The 26,951-nt window shown below is 39.9% G+C and overlaps 2 protein-coding genes across 10 annotated transcripts in view; both read right to left on the bottom strand.

The window, feature by feature from the left end:
• Positions 1-4,816, bottom strand: part of ADORA2A (adenosine A2a receptor) — a 29,243-nt gene extending 24,427 nt beyond the window's left edge. Inside the window, exon 1 of one of the 6 annotated variants that reach the window (XM_068701355.1) lies at positions 4,451-4,816. The gene's annotated coding sequence lies outside the window, so the exon portion shown is untranslated. Of the gene's footprint in view, positions 1-3,294; positions 4,370-4,450 lie in introns of those variants that run through there. The other 5 variants (XM_068701352.1, XM_068701347.1, XM_068701348.1 and 2 more) reach the window with 5 other exon arrangements.
• A 7,488-nt stretch (positions 4,817-12,304) lies between these two features.
• Positions 12,305-26,951, bottom strand: part of SPECC1L (sperm antigen with calponin homology and coiled-coil domains 1 like) — a 70,065-nt gene continuing 55,418 nt past the window's right edge. For all 4 annotated transcript variants that reach the window (XM_068701315.1, XM_068701314.1, XM_068701313.1 and 1 more), the window contains 3 exons: positions 23,641-23,757; positions 22,675-22,734; positions 12,305-20,274 (listed from right to left, as the gene is read on the bottom strand). In XM_068701315.1, the coding sequence (XP_068557416.1) occupies positions 20,185-20,274; positions 22,675-22,734; positions 23,641-23,757 (267 nt within the window). In that variant the 3' untranslated portion in view covers positions 12,305-20,184. The remainder of the gene's footprint in view (positions 20,275-22,674; positions 22,735-23,640; positions 23,758-26,951) is intronic.

The raw sequence follows: 26,951 nt of genomic DNA, 5'->3' as shown, positions 1-26,951 counted from the left end.
GCTGCTTTAAGAGCAAGGAGGTTCCAGTACTCCTGCTCTTGTATATCTTTTGTGATGGCATTTGGATATAATTTCTGTGAGATTTGTCATATTTTATTCTACCTTTTTTTTTTTCTTAATTAGTCAACTAATAGGGCCAATGATGGGAAAGCAACCATTCTCCAAAGCAAGTCAAAATAAAGTGATGGGGTTTGAGTCGGTTGCTTAAATGTAAGTGGATAGGGACATCTAAAGTGCTCCAAACCATCACCAGAGCCCTCTGCCATCACTTCAGAAAGGCACGTGTCTCCCTCAGGTACTATCCTATTCTCTGCCAGCCCCACTGGGATGCCACACACAGCACTGATGTCTGCTTAAAGCACTGAACTAAACCCCGGGTGTCCTGAACAGGAAGGGACAACGCTTGTGCTCAAACACGTGCCAAAGCTTTGTTAACACTTTTGCCTAACACCAGCGATCACCCTGAACACAGATGTTTTACAGAAGCCATCTTGATGTGCTTGGCTCTTCTCTGAACTTTCCAAAGCATTCCTTTAGTGGCTCATCAGTTCTTTTCATAACCTCATCGTTGTGTGTTTATCCCAGCAACTTTATCCTCACTTTGCAGTCGCACCACCATCCAGAAATGTAGTACAGTCTTCTTACCCCATCCCTCCCACGCTGCTGCCTACCTCAAGCCATACAGGCACAAATTAGCCACGTTTTGTATGGTTTGCTCCTTACAGAACTCAGGTGGAGGAGGGAAAGAGATCACACTCCTATGAACTGCCACTTAACTACTCCCTGCATTTGCTGAAGGAGTTCTACGTTCTCTTCACTGATTCCTCTGTGGGTTGCCCACCATGGACAAATGAGTAACAGCAAAGGAAATTGAAGATGGACATCAGGGTGTGTCCTGCATTGCAGGAAAGCGTGGAGACTCCACCGCAGGTCTTAAGGAGCAGGATGGAGAAATAGCTGTCACAGGAAAGGCACAAGCACAGCTGATCCTGCCTTTGGGCAGAGGCATGGATTAGATGACCTCAAAGTACCTCCTGAGGATATTTTCCATAATTGAGAGTTGTATGCGCCATCTGGCCATTCCGATCTACAGAGGTTTACTTTAGGAAAAAAAAAAAGTGCAATACAACCAATAATTCTTCCTGACTCAGATGCAATGTTAGTGAGGGGAAAGGCATCTTCTGATTCTACAGAAGAAACGGAAGCCTTCAGAGATTAAACCACCTTCAGTGCATCTGCCCAGATCCACTTACCCTCCAGAGGCAAAATGCTGCCGGTTCTTTACTCCTAATGGACCAAACCACAATCCAGCTGCATGAGCATCACATTAAGCAACTTTCTCTTCCTTTTTAAAATGAAAAGAGAGGCAAGGAATCAGTGCTGTTGCATTCAGGTAGTTTGCCAAGGCTGTTCAGATGCTATTTCCAGATGTCAAACCTGAAGGTGATCCATGATGAAACCAAGCTTTCTGGTCCTAAGTAACAGACCCCTGATGAAAGGGGCTGCCTGGCTCTACAAGGACATGTGAGAACCCTCCCCTATTCCTTGAATCACAGATCAAGATCTTGTTTTTTAGCTAAGAGTCTAACAACAAAAGAAGAAGAAAAAAGAAAGAGCTTCAATAGCCCATCTCTATTTTCAGATGGAAAGCATACCACAAGGAAGGACCTAGAGAGTTATTTACCATCCACAGAGGATGAAGAGAATTCAAGAGCTGTTCAAAGCAAAGGACAAACTTTGCAGTGCAGTAAGAGACAGATGCCAATGCCAGCCTTTGGATGAAAAAAATACCTCACTCTCGCAGCTGCGCAGAACTCTCAGGCAGAGCTTAGCCACAACATGCTTCGTTCCATTTCACATGCAAAAACGTGGGTGGAAACATCACACCAAAGCGAAGAGCTGTAGCTCAGTGAAAACGTTTTGGTCGAAATATCTGTGAAACCTTAAGCGTCCTGTATAGACGAGATCACACAATCTACAGCCACCACGCAGAAAGGAAGCGGTGAAGGTAGGGGGTTTTCCATCCACGCCAGATGGAAAAGATACCAGGTTCAAGACCAGAGGGGACACGCATGGCTGGCCAGCCCAGACCCTTCAGAGAAACGTAACTGAAAGGAAGAGTGAAGATTTACAACTGACCCTCCAAGCCTCCTGCTGGACTGAGCTTTTCCCAGTGGTTCTTAAGAGGGCTTAACCACATGGCTCAGCATAAAATCCACTATTGAAGATTAAACAAAAAGATGAATAGCTTTCAAAAGTTGATTACATTCAAAAGCAACAGTGCCAGCAGCCCTTATGGAGACATCCTATTAAAATATCAGCAGAAATAGAAATGCAAATACAGGAGACCTGGTAGGAGGCTTTTGAACCCACTGTCAGAAGGACAGAGGCTAAGAACATCATTACTGGGCTGACATCCCCTGATCTGGCACAGAATCATGCTGATTCCATTTTTTAGATATAAAAATATGTATGGAAAGAGAGACAGATTATGTACACGTGTAAATTGCAGACTTGTCCCAGGAACAGCGTTAAAAAGGAGTCTGCTTGCCTTTTTTATTTTTGTGTACCCTGAAATAGGTCATTTTTATTTTATATATACACATACATGTTTGCAGTCTGTACCCATGTGTTTCCCCTACAAATTCAGAGGTTCATAGCTTTCCTAGAATTTAATCCATTTGCCACATTAGACAGGATTTCGTTTCCATACTATTTATGATTACAATTACATTTATATTGATTTTTTAAAATGGAAATTCAAAACACGGTATTTTTTCCACAGGTCTAATTCAATTTAAATATTTCTCATATGCCTGTTGGTTGTTATCTAATCTTTTTGGCAATACGCCTGGGGGGGTGTCCCTCTGTAACGGCAGGAGCTGGCCATGCTTTCCCTCATGCAGAAGAATGGATTTATCAATTACTACAGTTCTTGTGTTACACAGGTCTGAGACTTACCAGTCAGATAAGAAACCTGAAAACAAATACATCCAAAGATAGAGTTATCTAATAGTTGACCATCTGCTTAGGAAAATAATTTTAAGTAGTTAAGGCGATTCTATTAACTAGTATTTGCCAAATGAGTCACGTTGCTTAAGTTAACCCTTCCTTTCTCCTCTGTGACCCCTCTGCCCAGAACAGTTTGGGAGAAGGTACTTGGCCACCTTTACTATTTTTAAGCTAGCAACAAAGCCAGCAGTAAGTCTGCACTCAAGATCTACCCCAAGCTCACACCGCACCAGGACATAAAAGAGCATTAAAGTAACCGGGGAGCTTCTGGACGACACTTACACCACACCACAACGCGCAGAAAGGTCTCCTCCCAGGAACGTCCCCACAAAGGCACCGCACGCCGGGAGCGCACCTGCTGCTCGACGCTCTCCTCCACGATGAGCCGCGGCACCTCTGCCAGGACAGGTCACCCCGGTAGGGCCCAGGAGCCCCGTCCCGCGGGGCAGAGAGCCTTCTCGCACATCCCTCCAGCAGTTCTGGCAGCAGCCGGCCCCGGGCAGCCCGATGCCCCTTTCCTTCAGCAGCCCTCTCCCCGTAGTGCAGCACCACCGGGCCCCTCAGGGCCTCGCGGCTCCGCCGACATCCCCACCATGCACCCACGCCGAGGGAGAACCTGGTCAGGGTGGCAGGGTCGCTGCCCCCAACCTGTTTGGGTCACTTGGCACAGATGAGGGTCAGGGCTTGCGGAGCGAGGAGCGGGATAAACTGCGTGCGGGTTTAGTGCCGTCTACTAAGTCCCTGCCCTTTTTCCCTTTCGCCTGATTGCAAAGTGCGTGGAAATCTCCCTTGATAAACGCTACGGAGCAGCTTACAGGATGCAGGGTGCTCCTCGGGAATCGCTGTTTCACAGCTGATTGCTTTCGAGCACGAACAGCAGCCGAAGAGCCGGCAGGAGGAGGAGGAGGTCTGGGTGCAGGGGAACAAAGTCCAGCGCCCGCTGTCTGGAGGCAGAGCCGCGGGGCAAACAGCTCCGGGCGCGGGGGTGTGGCGGGGACTGACAGCTGGGAGCGAGCAAGGCGCGAAGAGCCGAAGAAACCCACGCGGGCCGGGGCAACTTACAGCCAAATCCCGCCGGTCCCGTGGGCAGCGGAGGCAGGAGAGCTCCGCTCAGGCGCCGCGGGGGAAGCTGAACCTCTCCCGGCAACGGCCGGGGCCCGGCAGCCGCCCCCCGCCGCCCCTCAGCGCGGGGCCGGGCCCGCCTCACCCACCTGCCCCCCGGGGCTCCGGCTCCGGCTCCGCGCCGCTCCGCACCTCACGGCCGCTGCCCCGCTCCCGCCCCGCGGCGCCCTCCGCCTCAGGACGCGGGCAGCCCGGCGGCCGGGAGCCGGCGGCTCCCCCTGGAGGGCGGCGCGGGTGGAGCGGGGCGGAGCGGAGCCGAGCCGGGCCGGGCCCCCACGGAGCCCTCTCAGAGCCCTCTCAGAGCCCCCGGCGTTACCTGGCGGAGGGGCAGCACCGCGAAGCGGCTGCGGAGGTCCAGGGCTTGGCTTGAAGGACCTGCGAGTGACAGAAAAAGCGGCTTTTAGAGCCTTTCAGCCGAGCGTAATGACGGGCAGGGAGAGGAGGGCTTTCCCTGTAAGCAGCCAGGTCTCTCTAGGCTGAACCCCTGCTGAAGCCGACCGCCGGGCCAGGTGGCACCACACAGTGCTCCCAGGGTTACACACACTCCCAGCTCCTTCCAGTCTCTGCTTCCCCTCATCACCACCAGCAGAATGGAAAGGGGATCCTTGCACACTAACTACTCTGGAAGTGTTTAAAAACTCACAATAAAGATACTAAATATTTCACAGAAGTTCCACATTTCCCACTGGGCAGGCTGCAGCGCAGGCCACGGCCGTGCCTGTGGGGCCGCATGTCTCCCCCGGCACCCCTGCTCTGCCCCGGCACCCGTTGCTCAGCCCTCGGCCACTCTGAAGCTTGGAGAGAACCTCTCAAGAATTTGCACCCACTGCTCTTTGCAGGCATCTTCTAAGTTTCTTTTTATTTCTGTTTTTTAATTTTGCATCCTAGTGAGCAATTTATCCACATTGTCCCTGTCGGTTTGACTTTACAAACAGGAAAACCCACTAGCGTGACTCCACAGACACCACAGCAGACCCCAGCCTTTGCAAACCAGGTTCATTTCCACAGCTGCCAGCCCAGACTTCTCCGAGCAGGGGACAGCTACGGCTGGATGCTTGCACCAAGCTTTTTTTGGTGCATCGACACAGTAGAAAAAACAGCAAACCTGGTACAAGCCACTTCAGCACCAACCTCAAAACCTGTGAGCCTCGAAGCATCAAAGATTTATTGCTGGCAGCAGGATCAGGCACTCATGCTATCTTCTCCGCTCTCCCCCTGGACAGAAAGGCAGGCTGGCACACCGGCTGCCTCAGTCATACAGCTGTGAATTACAGAAGTGACAGGAAAAGGCTGGAGCACCACGAAATAACAAAGTGATTTTAAGAACCATATATACTGACAAACCAGTTCAAGAAAAAAAAAAAAAAAAACACAACGGGGGAGATTATGAGAAATTTAGGAGCCTCATCAAAACATACTGCAATATTGGTAAATTTAGAAATGCTGCCTGCCTACATGAAGCTTGCCAGAGCTTTTTGGAAAATGCAGACACTAGAAACAGGTACTGTTCCCATAACGGCCTCCCTCTTGCCCTGCACAAGAGGTAGTGTTTTCCACAGAGATTTATGCTGTGCAACTGTATTTGAAGTAGGGGTGCAAGCGCCATGCTGTAGCAGTTAGCTGCCTGCCGGGATCTGCTGTGCCTGTTAAGCATTGCTCCTTTCCTGGGGAATGATTTCAGTGTTGTAGAGGTAGCCTCCAGTCTTTGCCCAGATCCTCAAAACCATCCAAATGACTTTCTCCTATTGAAATTAATGAAAGATGAAAATCAAAATACAGGGAGCAAGGCTACAGTTTTTAAATACGATTTTGCCCCTGAGTACATTAAAAATGAAGTTGTTGCAGTCAGCTCACTTTACTAAGCCACTGGGTTGGTTTCTTCCAACAGTCCCATGTTCAATGCATTTTACAAGTTTCCCAAGTCACCGATGTTGATCAATTTATCTCTGAAAGACCCAAAACGCTTCACTGGAAGTCTCTTCTCCCAGTTGCAACTCTTCTTTGATTTTTGCAGTTAATCAATTTTAAGATGACGCCGATTTTCTTTTAAATCAGCAAGTCATAAAAGATGTAAAGCAAATATCTGAGTGATTTCACAGGGCTGGCTGATAATGGTACCGTGACAAGCTTCTAGCTTTAGAAATTACTTCTTTTCCATAAAGTCATGCTGACGGGCATTATTCAGTCTACCACTACCAACTATATTTGGATGGAATATCAGGTTCCCATTATCACTCACTGATTTTCTCTGTGCAGCTGGAAAATCTGCAGTGTTTCAAGATTTGTTAAAATCAATATTAACAGCTCCTGGAGCTCCTCAGCCAGTTCTATTACTCTTGCTTTTACTTGCTCATTTTTTTACTTCTGCACACGAAGTATTTACAATTAGCAGCTGCTGTTTTATATCCCATTTAGCAGCTGGATAGCTTATCTTTCATTACTACAGTAATATTTAAATAAATGTTCCCTTCTTTTTGAATTATGAATTGCTTATTATTAATGCTATTGCTTCTGTCAAGTAACAGAACTGCACCATTCTTCAGATCATATTTCTTGTGTATATTCTCTGTGTTGTCCTTCCTGTAGATTTTCTGCTTATGTCCTCCTTTATCAGTGGTCAACAATGGCAATAAATTGAAGGTTTAGGAATACAATCAGTGTTTGTACTAACTATAAAAGGTAATATTAATCATCTCTGAAGTGGGGGGCAGTACAATAGAGCACTAATTTTCTTTCCCTTCTTTGCAACACTTGAAGGCAAAAAGACAGCATTGCTATGACTGCTATAGCCAGGCACAGTCTAAGAAGTGACTACATGAAGAGGAAGGCTGAAACTACCTCGACACATGAGAGCTTCCAGCAGCCTCAGCAGCTACACTGAAGGTACTGCCACTCGTCTAGAGCAGACTGCTGGCTTGAGCTGAAAGAAGTCCAGGACTGCATGGAAAGAAAGGAAAATTTCCAGTTCTTCCAAATGCAGCCAAGAAAGCTTTTGCATTCCTAAAAAGCAGAGTTGCAATAACATACAGGACACTATCTTGTAACTGAACAAGCCAAAATTCTGAATTTTGGGCAGCTGAAAAGCAGCGATAAGACTATTTGCCCTCCTCAGACTTAGTAACTGAGCTAAAGCAATAAAACCTAGAAATACAGCATAGAATAAACCTTGGAAAGCTTCCCTCAAAAGATGACAGCACAGTAAATAAAGACTTCCCACTTTAGACCTATCATGAAGCTCACCATTCACTTTGCTGATACTGCATTAGCGACAGCCTGCTTGGGCACATCAGTGAGGCCACTGTAAACACAAAACAGACTGATATAAGGACTGTAACCAAAACCAGCCCCCCACCGTTGTATGTAGCAAGATAGCACAAAAGGCATACACGTGTACTAAGGTTGCTGTATGGAAAACTGCCTTACAGAAAATGATCATCAGTTTGTCTTGAATAGAATCTGGAAGAATTAAAGTGCTTATGTAAATAGAAAAAAAAGATGTCATGTATATATACATATATATATGGAGGATAAAGTGAAGTACTTTTGCAACACACATCCTTTAGCTTCTAGAAACTGTCCTCAAACAGACAGCTCTGCTCATTAAACCATTAGCTATGAGTTATCCATACACTTTTGTTAGATGTGACAATTTTGAATGGGCCAGTACCCGAATCGTGGCAGACCAACATAAAGCACTGACTGGATGCCACTTCAGGGTTAATGGATAAGTGACAACAGCAAAGTTGTATATCAGTGCTGCATTGGAGTTAAGATGATGGTCAATGCTTTACTTTTACAGCATGAATCCTGTATGCTGTGTACACCAATCAGCAACAAACTCTTATTGCCAGCCTTTCACATCCATGCAGAGATTATTCTTTACCAGTTTTGGAGCTGGATGCTTGACTGAACTTCTCCTCCTAACCAGACACAACCATCTGATATATGCAAAACTGCATTTAAGAGATGCCTATTTTGTAAAAATGCATCAAACTGAGCATTAGCAAACATAAGCAATGTTGGTATAGAAGACACTTAAAATGACATGTTTGGACTTGTATGTAATCCCATACCTACAAATACTGCCTGAAACTCCCCAAAAGCAGTGAAAGGCACTTGGCTTAGCCTAAGAGAAGAGACTGAGGCAGGGTTATTTGAGGTCCTTTGGAAACAACAGCAAATCCTTAAATATTAAAAAACTATTACATATATATATATATATATATATATATATGTAATTTTTTTCTCTCACCTTGCTCAACATGAAATTTGTTAGCAATTTTAAATAAACATAAGAAAAAAAAATCTGAGGAGGGAGTCCTTTAAAAAAAGTCAAAAGACCAAAAGCCTTCTCACAAATGGTTTAATTCCAGCATACAGATTAGCTTAAGGAAAACGAGCCACAGTTAAGGTAAGATTTGTGCTCACAAGGAAATGTAAAACCATATCCACAGCCCTGTTTAAATTCTGCCATTTGCACTTACATCAGGAACCAGTGAAGGATCTTCAGTAGTTTCAAGTCAGGAATTGGACTAGTCTCCATAAAAGGCACTCCCCAAAGAGACTGGCTTCATTTCTTCAAAAGCTATTCAGCGTGACAGAGAACGAGATGAAGTTCAATCTAAATTTAAGCATTCTTTGTAGACTATTAATAGAGGAAAACTGGTAGCATGAATCATCACGTGGGAGCTGTAGAGCAACAGCTATTTATTTTCTATAATAATATATAGAAGTTACCTTTATACAACACACTGTTGGAGCTCAAGGCCCAGCAAGAAGAAGTCAGATGATTCCTCTTCACTTAACACTATTCTCATTTTTTTTTTCTAAGGAGCAATTAGAGGGCAACCCTTATTTAACTTGACAAAATCCACATTGTGTACATCCAAGCTCCTGTTACAACACAGAAGAGACAGAAAGCAGCTACTGACCCTGCTGCACACCACTCCCTCCTCAGGCTCACAGCGACTCTGACCTGCTTGAAGTGTTTGTGCAAAATGATAGAACTTGGTACCTTTATACAGTTCAGTTAGTGCTTTAGCACTTGTTCCAATGCTTTTATAATGTTTGTACCTCTGGCCATAAACAAAATTGCTGCATGCCTTCCCTTTAAGTTTCTTCTCTGCTGGACCAGCATTCCTGCTACATTATTCTTAAACCACCCATCTTCAGGAAAGATTTTTTTGAAAGGACTGAACACTTTAACAGCTCCTGAAGTGCAAAACTACAGATGCTCAGCACCCCTCACACTCAAACCTTCCAACATTGCGATTTTATTTTTAAAGCAATAGGACTGGTTACATGCACTGCAGGCTCTACCCTAGGCTAACTCCATTGCAGTCTATGGAATCTGAATTTGCCCAGCCCAGAGACTCATAGTGTTAACATACTGGCATTTCAGTACTCTGTGGGCTATTTATTTTTGAAAAATATGATATTGTCAACAGCTCAGTGAATTTGTCTCCAGACTGTTATGTCTCCTTCTCAAGTTTCTTTCATTTTTAAGAGCTTAACTTTGAGGCTTCTGGCGTGAAGAGTCTAAAACGGTTTAAGAAAAGGAAGCATAAACAAGGGAGCGAGCTGTGCACAGCATTGGAAAGAAGTACAAGTATTTCCTCACACTATATAATCAATGCGAAAGTCTACCTGTAAAAATAAGTCACTCTACTGCATTCAACCCTATGTTCACAATAAGGGTAAGAAGGCTCCAAAGAACTGAATATCCTAAAGAGCAAAGAACATCTAAAAGAAGTTGAGATCTTATTTTTCAAACAGGGAATTTCTTATACAAAAATTTACTTCTATAAACAGCGTTCAACAAAACCATGGTGATATAGAGGGCAATGACAGATGAAGATTAATAAAAACCTTAACATGGAATAGGACTGATGGCATCAGTCATGTATTTACTTTGTTTTTTTTAAATCATAGATTTTTTCTAAACAAAGACTTGCACAGGAGAAGTTTCAGAGCAACTTTTCTATGAGAAAAGAGTATAATAAAAACAATTTAATTAGATAAATATTCCTTTAATCTTGAGCTGCCAGGAATGGAGAGGCTAATTAGCTAACTTCTCTTTTCATAGTGCTGGGCTGCAGCATCAAGCACTAATTTATATGGAAGGGAGCTTTCAACCATATATTTGCTACTTTTTGAGCAATTTTTATGAATACTATACCTTACTCAACCATTAGGACTGCAAATGAAAAAGAAAACATACCTATTTAAGATACCAAAACACAAATGCAGGGCCCCAAAGGAAGATACTGTTGATACTAGCTTTTATGAAAGCTGGGCAAAACACTAAGTGAGGGAAGCTAAGAAAGGGTGAACAATGGGAAAGGCACTGCAAAGAAGTGCAGAGAATTCAGGATTATTATTTTTCTGTCTTAGCAGTAGCTGCTGGCTATTAATAACTTCCCATCTGGAGAAGGGAGTAAGCATTTTGTGCTAAATTAGTATCTGTGTTTTGAAAAGAATTGTATTTGGGAAAAATTGACATCCTCACGAGCCCCTCTTGAGTAAGTGCTCTGTGGAACCACAAACAGGGGAGGGGTGAGTACAAGTACTGGGACTTCGTAACACACAACATAACCCAAGTCTCTCTCTATGATCAAAGTCACCATAAAACTCTTTTGATAAGAATTTGAGTTGCAAGTTCTGTAATAATAACCTACTTCCTGTACAGAATTGAAGTGATGAGCAACCATGACTCCAGTCTAAGCTTTTCTGATATAATACAATGGAATATTATAACGCTATTGCTTCTGAGGTTTTTATTTTACTACTCCAGATAGCTGCGGTTCATTACAGTACAATCTCCCATATTATTTAACTGATTTAATTACGTTCAACTTAAACACACTTATGGCACTAGTTCCACATTTTTAAACAAATTATCTAGTGACTGCTTGTAAGACAATTGGTAAAAAAACAAAACAAAACAAAAAAAACCCTCTTGTTAGGGAATGCTATTTCAGTGACTACGGTTAAGAAAAGTTGCAGCCCCACAGATCATGCAGACACTCGTTTCAACATACCTCAGGCCTGGCCTACATCCTGCCCACTGCTTCTGTCTTGACCTTCATGTTGCGGAGTGTAGGCGTACAAGTCACTTCTACAATACTGTCACACACTTGCTACAGAGAAGAAAAACATCTACTTTCTGACACAAGATTTTACTACACACTAAAACATTTACTCTGAAGTGCAGAACTGAAGACCCATACTTAAAAACAGGATATAAATTGAGAACTAAGAAGAGTTCTCTTAAATCACTCAAATTCAGTGAGAATATTTCACCTCAAGAAAAAAGCAAGACATTTTCTTGCAGAATAACATTACTGAGTCAAAGGCATTTCTGAACAGAGAACACACCAAACCTTAAAAAAAAAAGAAAAAAGAATACCTTTAAGGAACAGATTGAATTGAAACACAACCGCTAACCAGTGCATTTAAGAACAAAGTTCAAAATAAAGAGGATCCCAACCCAAACCTCTGGATCAAATTTATTTCAGAGCGCTCAAGACTAAAGCTCTGTAACTATTTTTACACCATTTCAGATAAAACTGAATTTAAAACCAGTTACCATCCAGGATGAATGAGAACAAATTACATTTAAGGTGTTCTAATCTTTATTTTCACCTGGAAATCTTACTTTTAGGCATCTGTTTTAAATATACTGAAGTGTTCAAATGATAAAATCCCCAGCTCCCCTCCAGCCCCTCTGATTTCCTGTGAGACAGAACACATTGCCTTACTTGGTTAGACTAAATAATATTTAAATAGCTTTAATCCTGCATTATGTATTCTATATTAAAGAAGTTGCCTAAATTGAAAATATTTGCTAGAATTCCCTTCTCTGTTGCTCATATTTAATCCAGACTAGGCAGATGCCTTAAATACATACCTCATATAGAGTATTCCCCATGTTATCATTTAAAATTCTTTGGGGGTAGATATCAAAGTATGCTGGTATACCAAAACAGAGATGACTTCCAGAAAATCGTGCAGTTATAGGCATGCAAATCATTGGTCTGTACTTCTCATCCACGGCACATAAACATCCAAACACTACTTCCTGTCACGCTTACTCCTGAAAAATCAGTGTCAGAAATGGCGTTAAAATATCCCTTTTTGTGGCAGTCTCACTCAAGAAAACAAAGACACATTTTGCTATTTGCAATCTTTATTTCATGAATAATTAAGAAGAAAACATGGCAACATTGGCAAATTGAAGGCATACATACTAAATACTCATACAGAATACATTATGTAGAAAGTAAATGCCCAGATCTTTAGTGGTCCTTGCAAACTAAAAGCATATTGGTCCTCCAAAAGGTTTAGCTTAAAATACGCTTGCTGACCTTTTAAGTTCCAATACCTAACAGCTTGTGCCTTTCAAACCAGAAACAGAGTGAAATACAATTTGAACACTTCCAAATTTTCCTCAAAACTATATTTCTCAGATCTAACCAGAAACAAAATATTTTTCCTCCTTATCTTTTAAATGCAGAAGCTATTACCCCACCCTAAATATTAAAGACTCAAGCACTTCTTGAAAGATGTTCAGTTTTATTAAAAGTCTGCATACGTACATATACACACACAAACATTTGCATGTGTGTATTTATATGTACATATAAAGACACATTTATGTAAAACATCAATGTATGTGAATGTGCAAATAAACCATTTGCAAGGGTTTTGGAATAGAGAAAAGTGCTTGTTCAGAATGAGAATTATTAAACCCATAGACGTGCTGTTGGGTCAGTCTAACAGCTGTGTTTCAAATGAGTACAAAACCAACACAAATCAGAAAAGCAGGATGGAAGAGAAGAGCTTTTAAGACCTACTGTTCTTTAACGTCATCTTTAAAGGCCATGGAAAAGGAGCTTTAAATTAGTTATTTAGGAGATATTAGTACTGGCTGTGGTGTCTATTCAAACAAGGTTAGTCCTTATCCAATATAGCGCTGTGAAGTTAGACTGAGACATCGATAAAATTTTGGTTTTTCATGAAGTCCAAAATTCATCACACTGTTCTGTCAATTCTGCCTCACACCTGAACTGAAAGTACCCTCACATCCATGAGTTAGAGGATACCAATTAATGCCCTTCTGACTTTGATCTGGAGAGTTGCCCAATATTAAATGGGATCACTGATATATTTCATAGACATTGAACAACTCTTGATCATTACTGACCTAAAGTGAACTGACGGTCTGGAAGCTAGCTATTCTATGTTTTGTTTCATAGTGTTATACTTTCTTTCCATTAGATAACATACAGAAGACATTTCTGTTCAAAAAACCCTTCAGATAAGTATAAAAGTGCTACTTAAAAATAGTAAAAATGATCCTACTATACATGTAAAAACAATTTTCTAACAAACTGAAATGTTGCAAGTTATGAGGATTAATTACTTGAGCATGTTACATGTACTCGTGCCCTCTTTACTGAGCTGATTCCCAAGTAATCATCCTAGCTGAACATTTGTAATCACTGGAAACCAGTAAAAGCCTCCAGAGAAACTTCAACAATGGAACAAAAAGAAGAGCCTCTTTTTCCCCATTTATTGAAAGAGTTCAGGAAAAAAAAATCAGCTATCCCATTATTGCAAATGCAGTCTACTGTCAAAACAGGTCAGTTCATGAACTGTGGAACCAGGACTGCCAATGGCTCCTCTGCAGCAGGAAATGTCCACTGGGCTTCAGAACTACCATATAAATACCCACGTCACATGCAAATGAAATAATACATACGTCACTAGAATGAAAATGCACGGAATACATTGCTAAGCTGGGGCAGAGTAAGTTTCAAACCTTAACTTCCCCAAACAACTTGTTTGTATTCTAGAACACTATGCGAGATACAAAAGCCTTAGAAAAGTGCAATAAAACTAGCTTCACAACATTTTTTAGTTTCCATAAATACAATCTCATAAAAATATTATTAAACAGAAGCATACTTCCCAGTGGAGAATAAATGTGCCACGTTTCAGCTTTGAGTAAGTGATGTCGACTAAACTGAAACCCCCTAAAAATTGGGAATTAAAATGAAACAAGCTTATTAACGTCAGGCTGCCACAATATGCTGCAAGAAGTTTCCCCTACCATTTTGAAATCCACAAGTCCTGCTGAAACTGATGGCAACTTTTTCTGTAACTCTGGCAGACAGTGGCCTAAGAGTAAGGAATAGAATATTCCAAGTAAAAGATGAATGTCAGTGGGAAGGAAGTCATCTACTATTCGTAGGTGTTACTGAAGTTTCAGTGTGAGGGAACATGTCTATTCACACAGAATGAATTCATTTATGGAGGCCAGGATAGGGGCCTCGTCAAACTGAGTTCAGGGGTGTTGAAGCCCAAAAACTGGCAAGCACATAAGGAAAAAAAGACATTTTCTTGACAACGTTAACAGAAATCAGAAGTGTACAAAACTTGATCCTTAGTTATTTAGTATTAGTTATCAAGAAGTGTACTTGCTACATATTCCAGATGCTCAACATAATCGATTTAACAATTACCAAGCATACTTCAACATTGATACTGAAATCATAGGGAACATACAGAAAAAAACTTAGCTGAACAAAGGACTGGACAAGCTCAGCAAGCCAAAGAGTAATCCAAAACCCACCTAGCCACTCTCCTTTGAAGGCAGAAACACTATTATAAATACCTTTCTAAATTAAACATTCTGAAAGATGCCTATGAACCTGCAACACATCCAGGGTGTTGGTAAATTTGGAGCAGGAACACCTGATGGATCCCCTGGGATGATGCAGCCCATATGGGAGGTAAGGAAGTCAGAAGAGTTGAGCAGTTTTAGTGTATTTTGCCAATCCTAGAATCATAGAATATCCCGAGTTGGAAGGGACCCATAAGGATCATCAAGTCCAACTCCTGGCACCACACAGGTCTACCCAAAAGTTTAGACCATGTGACTGAGTGCACAGCCCAAACGCTTTTGAAATTCAGACAGGCTTGGTGCAGTGACTACGTCCCTGGGGAGCCTGTTCCAGTGTGCAGCCACCCTCTTGGTGAAGAACCTCTTCCTGATGTCCAGCCTAAGGTTCCCCTGCCTCAGCTTAACACCGTTCCCACGGGTCCTAGCACTGGTGTTCTATCACTGGTGTTTACAGAGAATTATAATCAACACACACTAACCTGAAAAGCACAGCACCATGTCTAAAACCCATGGACGACTACTCTGCTTTAACAGCATGTCCCACCAAATCATTTCTCAAACTGGTTAATTTTATTAAGTATTCATACACTCATGCTAGCTTAAGAAAGGGATTGCAGAAACTGAGCTTGGCAGACCATAAAAATAACACAGAAATAAATATTTGCCAAGTCAAGGGAAGGACCACAAACAAACTACATAGTTAAATCAACCTGTACACAAACGCTATTTTAAAATTCCATTTCTTAGGCCACCTCAGCAGGAGTATTTCTCATAATAGGCAAAAACTGGTGTCAGGTATACAACTGGCTTCCTTCCCAGAAGAATTGTGCCCTCTAATAGCTCCTGCTCAAGGCAGCCTGCAGCTCAACTGTGACTGTGTTAGTTGTAATAGGCAAATAAGAGGTAAAGTCACCACATGAGTCATATAAACACAGTTTTAAAGGCTTAACTTTAGCCTGTGCATAACTTCTTGCCAGCCAGCCAGCCAGAAGGGGCAGCTTTAGAAGAGACTGTCACATATCAGCTAAAAACCAGACAGCGTTCCCAAGCTGGTCACAAGCAGAACAAAGTAAGTTTGCACACCCAGAAGTTTTCCATATCTCCAACTTCCCAAATAATTTTGTTTGGAACTATGCTAAAATAAAATTTGTACTCAGGTCAAAACTGTATAGAAATTGATAGATTTGAGTAAAAGTGATGTTTTGCAAAAGATGCAACAGAATCCAAATGGTCAGTTTTTAACTGTCTAAAGCATTAAATCAGGGAACTGAAAAACAAAGAATTTAATACTGATCATTAACAGAAGGGAGACACCAAGGAGAATTGTCACAGCTACAAATTGCTTAAGGCAAATCCTCAGCAGTTTAAACTGCTGCACAGTGTGCATCATCAGAGCAAGCGTTTCTTTCTCCTTGAGCAGGTACGACCAGAGCCCACCTGCAGCCAGCAGCATTAACAGCAGCTGCTGCATTAATAGCCAATGCATCAAAGCTGAGTTTGTTTTGCTCTGGCAGATAAAATAATGAACAAAAGCATGACAACAGATTTCCCATAAACACAAAAACAGTGGGAATATTTTACAAAGAGAGGGAATATTTTACAAAACTGGAGACAAATCATCAGTAATTATCCAATAAATGATAAATGTAACTTGAGAGACACATTTTCTGTAAAAGAGACAAAAACCTGCTTTTAAATCAGAATACGTAGTAAATAAATACTATATTCTGGATAATCTATCCACAAACACAATTTTAAAAGGGAAAATTTTGTGCACAGTTTTTCAGGCATGAGAAGGAAAGGTTTTTGTGATGGTCACTAAGATTCACAACAGAGATACTGAATTAGTGCTTCCATTTAAATATACAAGACAACCACATCAAACTGAATCAAACCAAATGAACTGAAAACCAAGTCAAGTGTAAATCATTCTGAAGTCACTGCAATTCCATTATTGTTACTCTGTACCAAAACTTCATTCACTGATAGGAATTTTCCTGAATTACCAACATTAAACTTGTCTTTCCATCCCTTCTTTTCGATGAAGAAAACCCCACAAGTGTTTGCTCAGTTCATTGTTTGAGATCTTGCACCATCTAGCCAACCCCAATGCACATCTGGCTCTAACCTGACATCTCTGTAGAGTGGGAAAGTGTTTCAGTAAACAGGATCCAGAAGATTACATAGCTGTATCTACAACAATATGCTTGACAAATCAATTTTGCCCCCACCCCTGCAGCTGGCAATGAGTAACCCTGATATACTACAGCACAGGCATTTGCAAGGCACATATTAAAATGCAGTAATATAAACGGATGATAAAATATTTGTCTTTTTTTTTTTTTTTAGTACATTCTGAAATATTTTCTGGACTGAAAAAGAGAGGAAAGTAAATCAGCAAAAACCTCGTTTCATATGTAAAAAACACAACAGGCTGTTTCAGGATTAAGTGTAAGTAGGAACCAAGTAGAACAGTATCACCCACATCCAGAAGGGCTACAGCTATCCTTCTATTTGAAAAATTAAACGCTGTTTGAACCTTTAGAGGAAAACATGTAGAAGAATGTAGCAGGGTATTATGTTTGTTTGATATCTTTCATTGCTTCATTATGGTCACTTGGACAGCTGTATGGCATCTTATTTGTAAAGGCTCAGATATATCTTTATAAAAAAAAAAAAATCTATTTATGGAGCCCAGTATTCCTTTACAGATAGAGGTTTAATCAAACAGACAACACCAAGAAGAAGTTTGCAGAGCTATGAAGTTCAAAATAAGATCTTTTATATAATTGCTCGTAACTTCTCTCTCTTTTTGAAGACTAGCAGCTCATCTTTCAAATGAAGGTTATCTGAAAAATGAGATTTCCCCTTCTACAAATGGCTATACCATGAAGTGTTATTTTGGTTAAGGACTAGTACAGTATTTTGGGTAAATGAAGTTGACAATTAGATAGAAAAAAATCAGCTTAAAAATTCAGCTGCTCATTAGTGGATTTAGAGAAAGAAATGTTGTCCTTTTCATTAGAAAAATATTTTCTTAAAATATATGGCAATGAATAAGAATCACAGACAAGGCTGTCTGTTCAAGGGAAGAGCAGAAATTTTTAAGCACAAACGTGCATAAACTGGAATTTAGTAAGAGATGCAATGTGAAACAGCAAGAGTGGGTATTTCCTATAGGAATATTCTTTTTGAGACTTATTTGAAGAAGTAAAATAAAAATATAGGAAGAAATATACGGAAGAGGAAATTGTATTTCAGACTTTTATTAAAATCTGTTAATGAAGATTCTTCATTTGAAGCCCCTCTTGCAACAATTGTCTTTAGATAGTGTTGGCTCTTCAAATGCACCAACTGATAATGTGAGGGTATCTAGCTACTTCTAGGGACATTCAGTCTAAAGAATTGTAAGGATGTATGAGACACTGTTGCTCTGAAAACTTCTCCGTAGACCCTCAATGTGGATTAAGTAGTTATTTAGCAACTTTTCATAATTCTCACAGGCACATTTTTACTGTGTTACAGACCTGTCAGTGCAAGCACTGTAAGAAGTAATTTTATCTAATGCTAACTGCTGAATTATTATTCTTCACGTGGGCTACGTTCTTCAAATGATAGCTTTTGAGATTTGGCAACAATTCTGAGTTAAATCTGTGCTTTTATAACATGATGAAGTTTCACAGATACCAAGCAGAGTTGCATTCACTGGGTTAACATCCATGACATTCAAACTGTCCTTAACAGTCATAAGAGCACCATAGGAATGGCAGATTAATTTTCTTAATAACAGGGTTACTGTGTTGAAAGAGCATGTGCTTATAAATAGCAGTTGGTACAGAACTCACTTCTAAAGTAGGCTTCTGCTTAATATTAATAAGACATGTTCAACTGTGGCTTAACTGCTGCTAAGTATTCAGAAAAACAGGAGGCAGAAGCAATGGCAGAGTGAAGTTTTCCCTTAATTTAACAAACAAGGTTACAACAAACATTTTAACAGCTTATGACAAATGGATAGATGAAATCATTCTGAGACATTAGCATTCTGCACAAAGTCCTGAAGTGCCAGGATGTATCAATTCAATGATAGCTAAGGCACTTACTTGAACTCTTTTGCCCGAGAGCTGTTACATGAATTCAGGTACATTTTAGGAAAATAAAAGCTGATCAAAACTAAAGTTTCTCAATTCCTTCCTTGTGACAGTGAGTCTTTTCCATGCAATATTCACGACTACTGGGTCTTCACACGTTTCATTAGTTCCTCCACAGTTCTTGTCAGAGAACATCTCACCTTCTGCCAGTCAGATGAAGATGTGTGACATCAACGAAAAAACACACAGGAAACATGGCAAAGCTGGATTTTGAGACAAACTACTTCATTATTACATCTTATTGAAAATATTTTCTCTGCAGAGGAAACGCTATCCCAGTTCCAAAATTCTACCACAGATATCCATGACGTTTGCTTGTATTGCTGTGAAGTAAAGCCTGGGGTAGCTGTGCATGCTATACAGGCAAAGAAGAGGGGAAAGAACAAGCCAAACAAGGGTTGATTACTGATTCATTTCTGTTATCATGGAAGCACAGAGAGGTTGACAGATTCCTTTAAGTACAGCGTACCCTGAAAACCAGGAGCTGTACGTGCTAGTCTTTACAATCCGTAAGATCGAGTTGGAAGCCACATCGCTGTGACAGAGGTAGGCTTATAACGAAGCTTTAGAATGAAGAGTTCTTCTGTGCCAAATTATTCGAGGTATCAAGACCACTTTTCCACTCAAGTTGTTGTTATAGAACAAAAGCTTGTTTTCCTAGAATATTGTGCACGTTTTGAAGGAGGGAAATAGCAGTAAAGGCAGTAACTAAATCCTCATTAAGAACTCTACTGTCTTGGGGTGCCATAGGCCATGGGTGGAAGATTCACACTCTGTGGTATCAGGACACTACAGAAAGTTCAGTAATATGATGCCATGTTATCCATTTCCTTCTCAAAGCATTAGCTGCACATTCAGTCTCCTATATGCTAGAGAATCTATTCACCTCACTCTCTTAGGAAAGAAAGCTTCAGGAAGTCTGGCTGGAAAGGCAGTACGTCAGTAGTCCAGGCTCTTTAGGCTACATAATTAATCTGAATAGCTTAATAACTTGGGTTATTCCAAGCAGCGTGGCAACAAGTTCTTGCTTTTGAACAGTTGTTTCCAAGCTTAGTAGCTGAAGCAATCTGAAGCAATCCAGAACAGTGTCACTCAAGTTTGAGGGGACTCAAATGTTGCCAGTTTTCAGTGAAATGGGGATTAGCATTTCAGTAAGATTTCCATCTGGTAGCTAATGTTGGTTCTATCCCATGAATCTTTTCAATTATTAGGGTTTCAGGTTTCAAAGTATTTGTAAATTGCTGTAACATACAGCATGACATTCTGCCAGTCTGGACGTTCAGTTCGCACCATTTCATTGATGTCCTGTCACAGAAAACAGATTGGTCAAAATCAGGAATAACAACCTCGTGAGGAACGCGGTAATATTTTTACAAATTCATGGTAATGGCAAATCTGAAAGGATCCACAATCTAAAGTACAGATGAAGAAAATTCTCATACATCTGGAAGAAAATTCCTCCATACAAGTTTGTTACCTTCAGAATGTAAACAGCTATAAACAGGATATCTGTAGATAGACATTTCAATCTCAAGTCAGAAAAATAGCTAACAGCGAATACTGAGCTGTGCCCCTTTTAGTACAATTAGCCGTCACATCTACCCAGGAACTGAGAGGCACAGAATCAAAGCACAGATATTAACTGAACCTAAAGGTCAAAATTTGTACCAGGATAAGAGTCAATAAATGACGATCTCACTTTACAGTAGACCTCTGAACCTGAGATTACTTTGATAGGTATTTTTGAATAAAGAAGCAAGGAAGAGGAAAGTTGGCTTTACCGCCAGTTTGGGTACGTGCAAGATTCAAAGCATCAGTGCGTGTTTAACTGATAGGCCAGTTCAGGCGTTCCTTAACAACACTATGCCAGACTGACTGGGAATAAGCCAGGCAAACACAGCCTCACTTACCCTTTTCAGCACACGCACAAAGGAAAACAGCAATGTAGTTCCTAAGTGTTTTTATTTACTGTAAGGAAGTGTTTTGTAAGCTTTGGTTACAAGAATCTCCAGAATTTAAAAAAGAGAAAGTTTTTGTTAGTTTGTTTTTAATTCTGCACATGAAAGTAGCTGAACGCTTTCCTATTCTGGGAACAAATAACTTCCCCTTATGTTACCACTACTATTTGCATACAGTAGTTTTCAAACCCTTGTTCACCCTCCACCCATGGTCAAGGAGGAAAACGAAACAAAACACCGTGCACACTGGGTACATAGGTATGTAAATAAATACTAAATCCTTAAGATGGACACAATTTGCACAGGGGATTTAATTCCTTTTAATTTGCTTTTTCAGGATGTCTGTAATTAAGTACATGGCGAAAATCAAAAGGACAAACAGCAATCACCTAGTCTAAAGCTAAATTATGTAAGAATTACTGAGGTTATTTTCCACAATCTACTTCTTACATCAGCACTTGGTAAGAAACTTCCAGATTTCAAATCTCTGACAAAGCTGAAGTAGTAATGCCCAAGAGCTGCATTGCCATTGTGAGCAAATACAATGGTGGAGTAAAGGCTCTGATAAGGATCAAGGAAAGTGGTATTTTTAAAAATGTCTGACTTTGTTCTATTCTTAGTTGCTAACTATGGCAGCTTTGTTACAATCTAGGTTACAAAAGTATCACTTGAGTATCGTTCTGATCCTGGCAATTGTACCCAGGATCAGAATTTCTGCAATTAATCACAAAGGGTTTGGATACTTTCAATTCACTACCTTCAGGAGTCTTCCAGTAAATACTATCATATAAAAAACTTAACTCCTTTACGCTGACATTTGTGCAAAAAATCTTATAATAAACAATAATTAAAAAAAAAATCAATAACTTACAATCCCAACAAATTAAATCTAAACATAAGTGTCAAGGTTTTAACTATACATTACACTGAGCAAAAAAACAACTTACATAGCTTGATTTATAATTCTGGAATCCAACAGAGGCAAATGATTAGAAATCAGGTCAGATATGGGAGAGAATTAACTTATTCTTGAAGACAGTATCACTTAACTATTTTTCCAATTAATCTCAAAAAGTACATTGCCTTTATTATGGTTTCTTATTTCATATTGAAAGATGAGATTTTTTTAAATCTTCCTTTTATATATTTATAATATATATGAGAGTTTATCTCACAGAACCATTGGATATCCTGAATCAAAAGGGACCTGCAAGGACCATGGAGTCCAACTCTTGGCTCCACACAGGACTATCTAAAAACTTGTCTGAGAGCACTGTCCAAACACTTCAGCCCAAGCAGGCTTGGTGCTGTCACCATGTTCCTGAGGAGCCTGTTCCAGTGCCCAGCCATCCTCACAATTAAAAGCCTTTTCCTAACATCCAACCCGAACCTCCCCTAATGCAGCTTCATGCCATTCCCCATCTGTCATTGGCTATTATGCTGTTGCTTTTGCTGCAGCAGCTTGAGTGCAGATCTTTATCTCAGTCACTGTTTTAGTGCAAAAAACAGTATTCAGTTGTTGACCACACTGGGTTTATATTAGACTGACAGAGATTAAACAAAGTCAATTATGTATGAGCGTATCATTTTTTTCAGTCAAGTCTGATACAGGGACTACAACATCTAGCTGAGCTCATCTGCTATTATTTTTAAATATTAAGCATCAAAATCTTTCAAAAGCACAAAATAGAATCAGTTGATTTTTACAAATGGGACATAATTCATTCAGTATGTATTTAAAACTTACCAGAGTAGATTTGATGCCAACACTTTCAGCTGCCTGAAAAGCCAAAGTGAAATTTCTTCTCTGCATGAGATAAAAAAACATATTAGAATCTAAGGAAATACTACTTCAAACATAATAAAGTGTTGTTAAGAATGTTTATAGTAAAGCTGCTACTTTTACTTCAAATGGAGTCTATAATTTGACATTGTTGGTTTAAAAAGAGCCATAGGAATGAACATGTCCTAATAACATCTAAAATCTTAAGAGATCTTTTAAATTTATTGATTCCTTATTCATAAAATAATGCTGAAAAAAAAAAACACATGATGAAGAATACTGACTTTTTAAATGCTAATTAAGTGGTTTACTCTTGAAAAAATAATAAATATAAAAATCTCTGCAACATTCATGAAATACTGCTGTATGTTTTTGGAATTACCAATAATACATCTCCAGATTGCATACCAGTAGGTATCCATAACAGCACACTAGGATACACACAGAGTACTCTACAGTCTTAACATCTTCAAGTTTATCTTCAGTTTGCATACAACTTAAAAGCACTTTTACTTAGCATTATGATGAAGTCAGATAAAAGAACATCCTTGTGATATTTAAAGAGATAGAAGAAATATTGAAAGATAAAAGTTTGATGGATTTCAAAACTTTAAGTTTAAGTGCTCCTTGCTGCTAAAACCTTAACTGAAAACATTTCCCAAGTGTTAAGGTAAAAAAAAAAAAAAAAAAAAAAAAAAACCACAACAAACTCAGACTTAAACTTATAATCTTCCTTTTTTCAAAGATCTTATAATATTAAAAGGTTATAAGGAAAATAGCAGTAAGGTAGTCTGAAGTGTTTCAAATGACTCTTAGTAAGACTGCTTTTGTATTATTTATTTATTTATTTTTAGAAATTGAACTTGTTTCATTTTTATTAGCCCATAGTAATTATTTAGCCTCAGTCCCAGGAATGGAACTTTTTAATACCTTGTCCTGGCTGTTTAGTTCTTGATAGGGAATATGGGCTGGGAGATATGTGTGGAGGACGGCACAGAAAGCCAAGCCATCATTCCAGCTGCTGCTGAAGTTCGTTATGTCGATATTCTTGAAGGGAAAAATACAAACAAAATAAAATTAAAATCATAATCTAACAAATGTCAGTTCTACCAACACTTATTATTTTTTTAATTAATCCTTTGAAGAAGTCAGCACACAAAGCAAGCAGCCTGACATCAAAGTTCTGTGGTAATAACCCGAAACACACTACTATGGCGAATAAAAAAGTCATGGTAAAAATGTCAGTTAACTTATATATTACTTACACAAACTAGGTAACATTAAACATCAAAAATGTGCAAACACTGTTAAAAGATGTACAAAGATATGCCAGAAAAAGTTTTAAAAGAATAGATTTGGTATAATCGTACGCTGCAAGATATAAAAGCAGACGTGTAACAGACACGTGCCAGGACTCTTTCTAAAATCCCTGAAATGAATCACATGCTAGTACTTCTGTTAAGACAAGGTTTTACTTCTGTGCTTCAGCTGCATTAATAACCAGGTAAAATTTGTGGAAAAGTATTTTCTTTTCTAAACAAACCATTTCTATACAGAAACTTACGTGGACAACATTGCAAACAGAAAATAAGTTGTCATTGAAAATAAAGATCTTCAACAGATTTAACAGCAACAGCAGTAAGGAATCAAGTTTAGGGGATTGAAACCAAAAATGAAACATGCAGTCTTGCACTCCTGATCCTTTGGTTCCAGTAGGAAACTCAGTGGTACTGGTAAATCAACCTCCTGAGACTGCATACAAGGTTACTGTAAAAAGAGGCAGCCTCGTCCAAACGAGTTATGAACAAGATGCCTCAGTGACCTTTTAAATTACTGTACACTTGGCTGTTGGCAGTCAAACAATGCTACAGAGGCTAAGTGGGTAGCAGTCAGTTTAAACTTTAATTAAGAAACAACCAGTGACAACAACTCAGTCTTTTGCCCCCCCCCCCCCCCTTTTTTTTTTTTAAGACCTCTTTGAAGAAAAGTGACTATGCTTTAATACCTAACTCTCTTATCTGGGTTTTAGCAGAAGCTAACCAGCTCCCCTACCTAGTTTTTAAAGCTTTAATACAACAGGAATTATTTATAACCTCCCATCACAGAATCACAGAAATGACTGTACAAGTCACCTTTTCAGCTGACACAAACTTAGCAGGCATCGCGGCCTTTGACAGGACACCAAACTTTCCATCCCTCTAGCAGAAGGACCCACACGGGATCCATTTTAGAGGCAGCAAACATGCTGACGACTAAAGCAGTCACATTTCTTGTGAAACCGATGATCTGGATTACAAATGGAAGACAACTGCAACCCCCCCCCCCCCCAACAGAGGGAAAAAACAAAACTAAATGCAATTTCTAGAAGAATGTGAGGGAAATCTCCATTTCCTGCTCAGCTTTAGCACTTTTAATACAAAGTCTGCAAAAGGCAGGTTCAGACGACGGTGACGTACATGTACGTGCTCGCACTCACAATGCCCAGGGCAGTGGTCTGAGCCCTGCCTGCCGCCCAGCCGCCTGCTTGCGAACGGAAATGTCATTGTTGGAGACCCCCAGTCTGTGGGAACGTGTTCTTCACACAGCTTCCTCAAGCCACAGGGATGGGAAAATAATAATAATAATAAAGGAGAAAAAAAAAAAAAAAAAAAAGAAGCTCTCCCTCTTTTCTCCTCAAGAGACAGGAAATTGGATTTAAATCAATGCATGTTTAAAACTTTTTTTGATGTTACTTAAATTAGGCAAACAAATGCAAGGCACGGCACGAGACTGGGGGAAAAGGGAAAAATATAAGGAGGGATGCTGAAGCATTGCTGAATCTGATTTTCAGTTTCCAATATACCAGTTTCCAGTTTTGTGACTTAATGCTGCTTAGATTCAATGAGTACCTAATGAATTGCTACTGCGGCAGAACACACTATATGTACTGTAGATTGGGAATTCATAAAGCCTGTCACTGTATAATCAAAATAAAGTTTGATAGTACCTTGCCTCTCAAAGCTTACTATTACTTTGTTTATTTTAGATTGATTGGCTATGCACAAAGATAACTGAGCAACTACTTGCATGATAAATAGTAGCTACAGCTCATCACCTGATGTTGTTTACAGCTTATACAGCACAGCCAAGGAGCATTGCAATGAGGATTCTGAAGAAGAAGGTTTTGTGGCTGGCTACAGGGAGAAACTCTCCCAGGCTACTCCACACATTTCAGAGGCACAGCAATATTTATTTGAAAATGCAAGAGTTTGACCTGGAACACCAGCATCACTGAAGCAGAGGAGATCCCAGTACTGAGAGATGGAAGAATACACAGCCTTCAAAGCAAAAATTATCACTAAGATTGGAAATTCAGGAGTACAGAGAACGAAAAAGCAAAAAATACAGTGCTGTTAAAGCAGCGAGCTAGAACAGCGATCTCTGCAGCAAGATTCAGGATGGGCATCAACAAGCAAGAATGCATTCGTCAAAATCAGAAAATATGATGCCTCCATGATGTGTATGAGAACAGAACCTACACCTGAGGTTTAACCCTGTGGATGAAGAAGAAAGATTACTGCTCAGACTATAAGAAGAAAGAAATTGCCAGGTATCAAAATAGTCTGCAGACAGTACAGAATAGAACTATAGAACAATGGTGCTGAAGACAGAACTCCTCACACAATTAAAAAAAAAAACAAAACAAACAAACAGGAGGAGAGCTGAGCTCCAAACTCAAGACTTTTTTTTTTTTTTTTTAAAGAGCTCTGTAAGTTTACTCACTTACCCCCACGAGTGAAAACGGGACAAAGTGCTGAAAATAGCAAATGAAACTAAGAAATTTTTTTCCTTAAACATTATAGCTGTATAAGCAAAATATCACTTCAATACTGTTAACATCCACAGAATGTGAAATTCTGAAAATAAACAATGGAAAAAAAGAGACTATTTTAAAAAGTTCACATGCAAGTTTGGTTGGTACTCAAGAGGAACTTGGAAAACCCCATTTTCCTAAATCTTCCTGTAGGGTCCAGCTTTTATTATTAAGACAACAAGCAGAAAACAAATCCATCATCCAAGAATGTTAATGTATCCAGAGAAGCTGAATTAAATACAACGGAAGGAAACAATTAAAAGGGACTGGTTTCTGTTTCCAATTGCTCCAAGCATTAGGAATGATTATTACCTCTTAGACTGAAAAATTGTTATATTGGTCAGGCACAAATCTAGAAACTGGACAAACTTAAAGTTTAATCTTTTAC

This window comes from Anas acuta, chromosome 17 (assembly GCF_963932015.1).
Source record: "Anas acuta chromosome 17, bAnaAcu1.1, whole genome shotgun sequence".
Taxonomy (NCBI): domain Eukaryota; kingdom Metazoa; phylum Chordata; class Aves; order Anseriformes; family Anatidae; genus Anas; species Anas acuta.
Note: the sequence above shows the minus strand (reverse complement) of the source record. Positions and strands in the feature narration are given on the sequence as shown.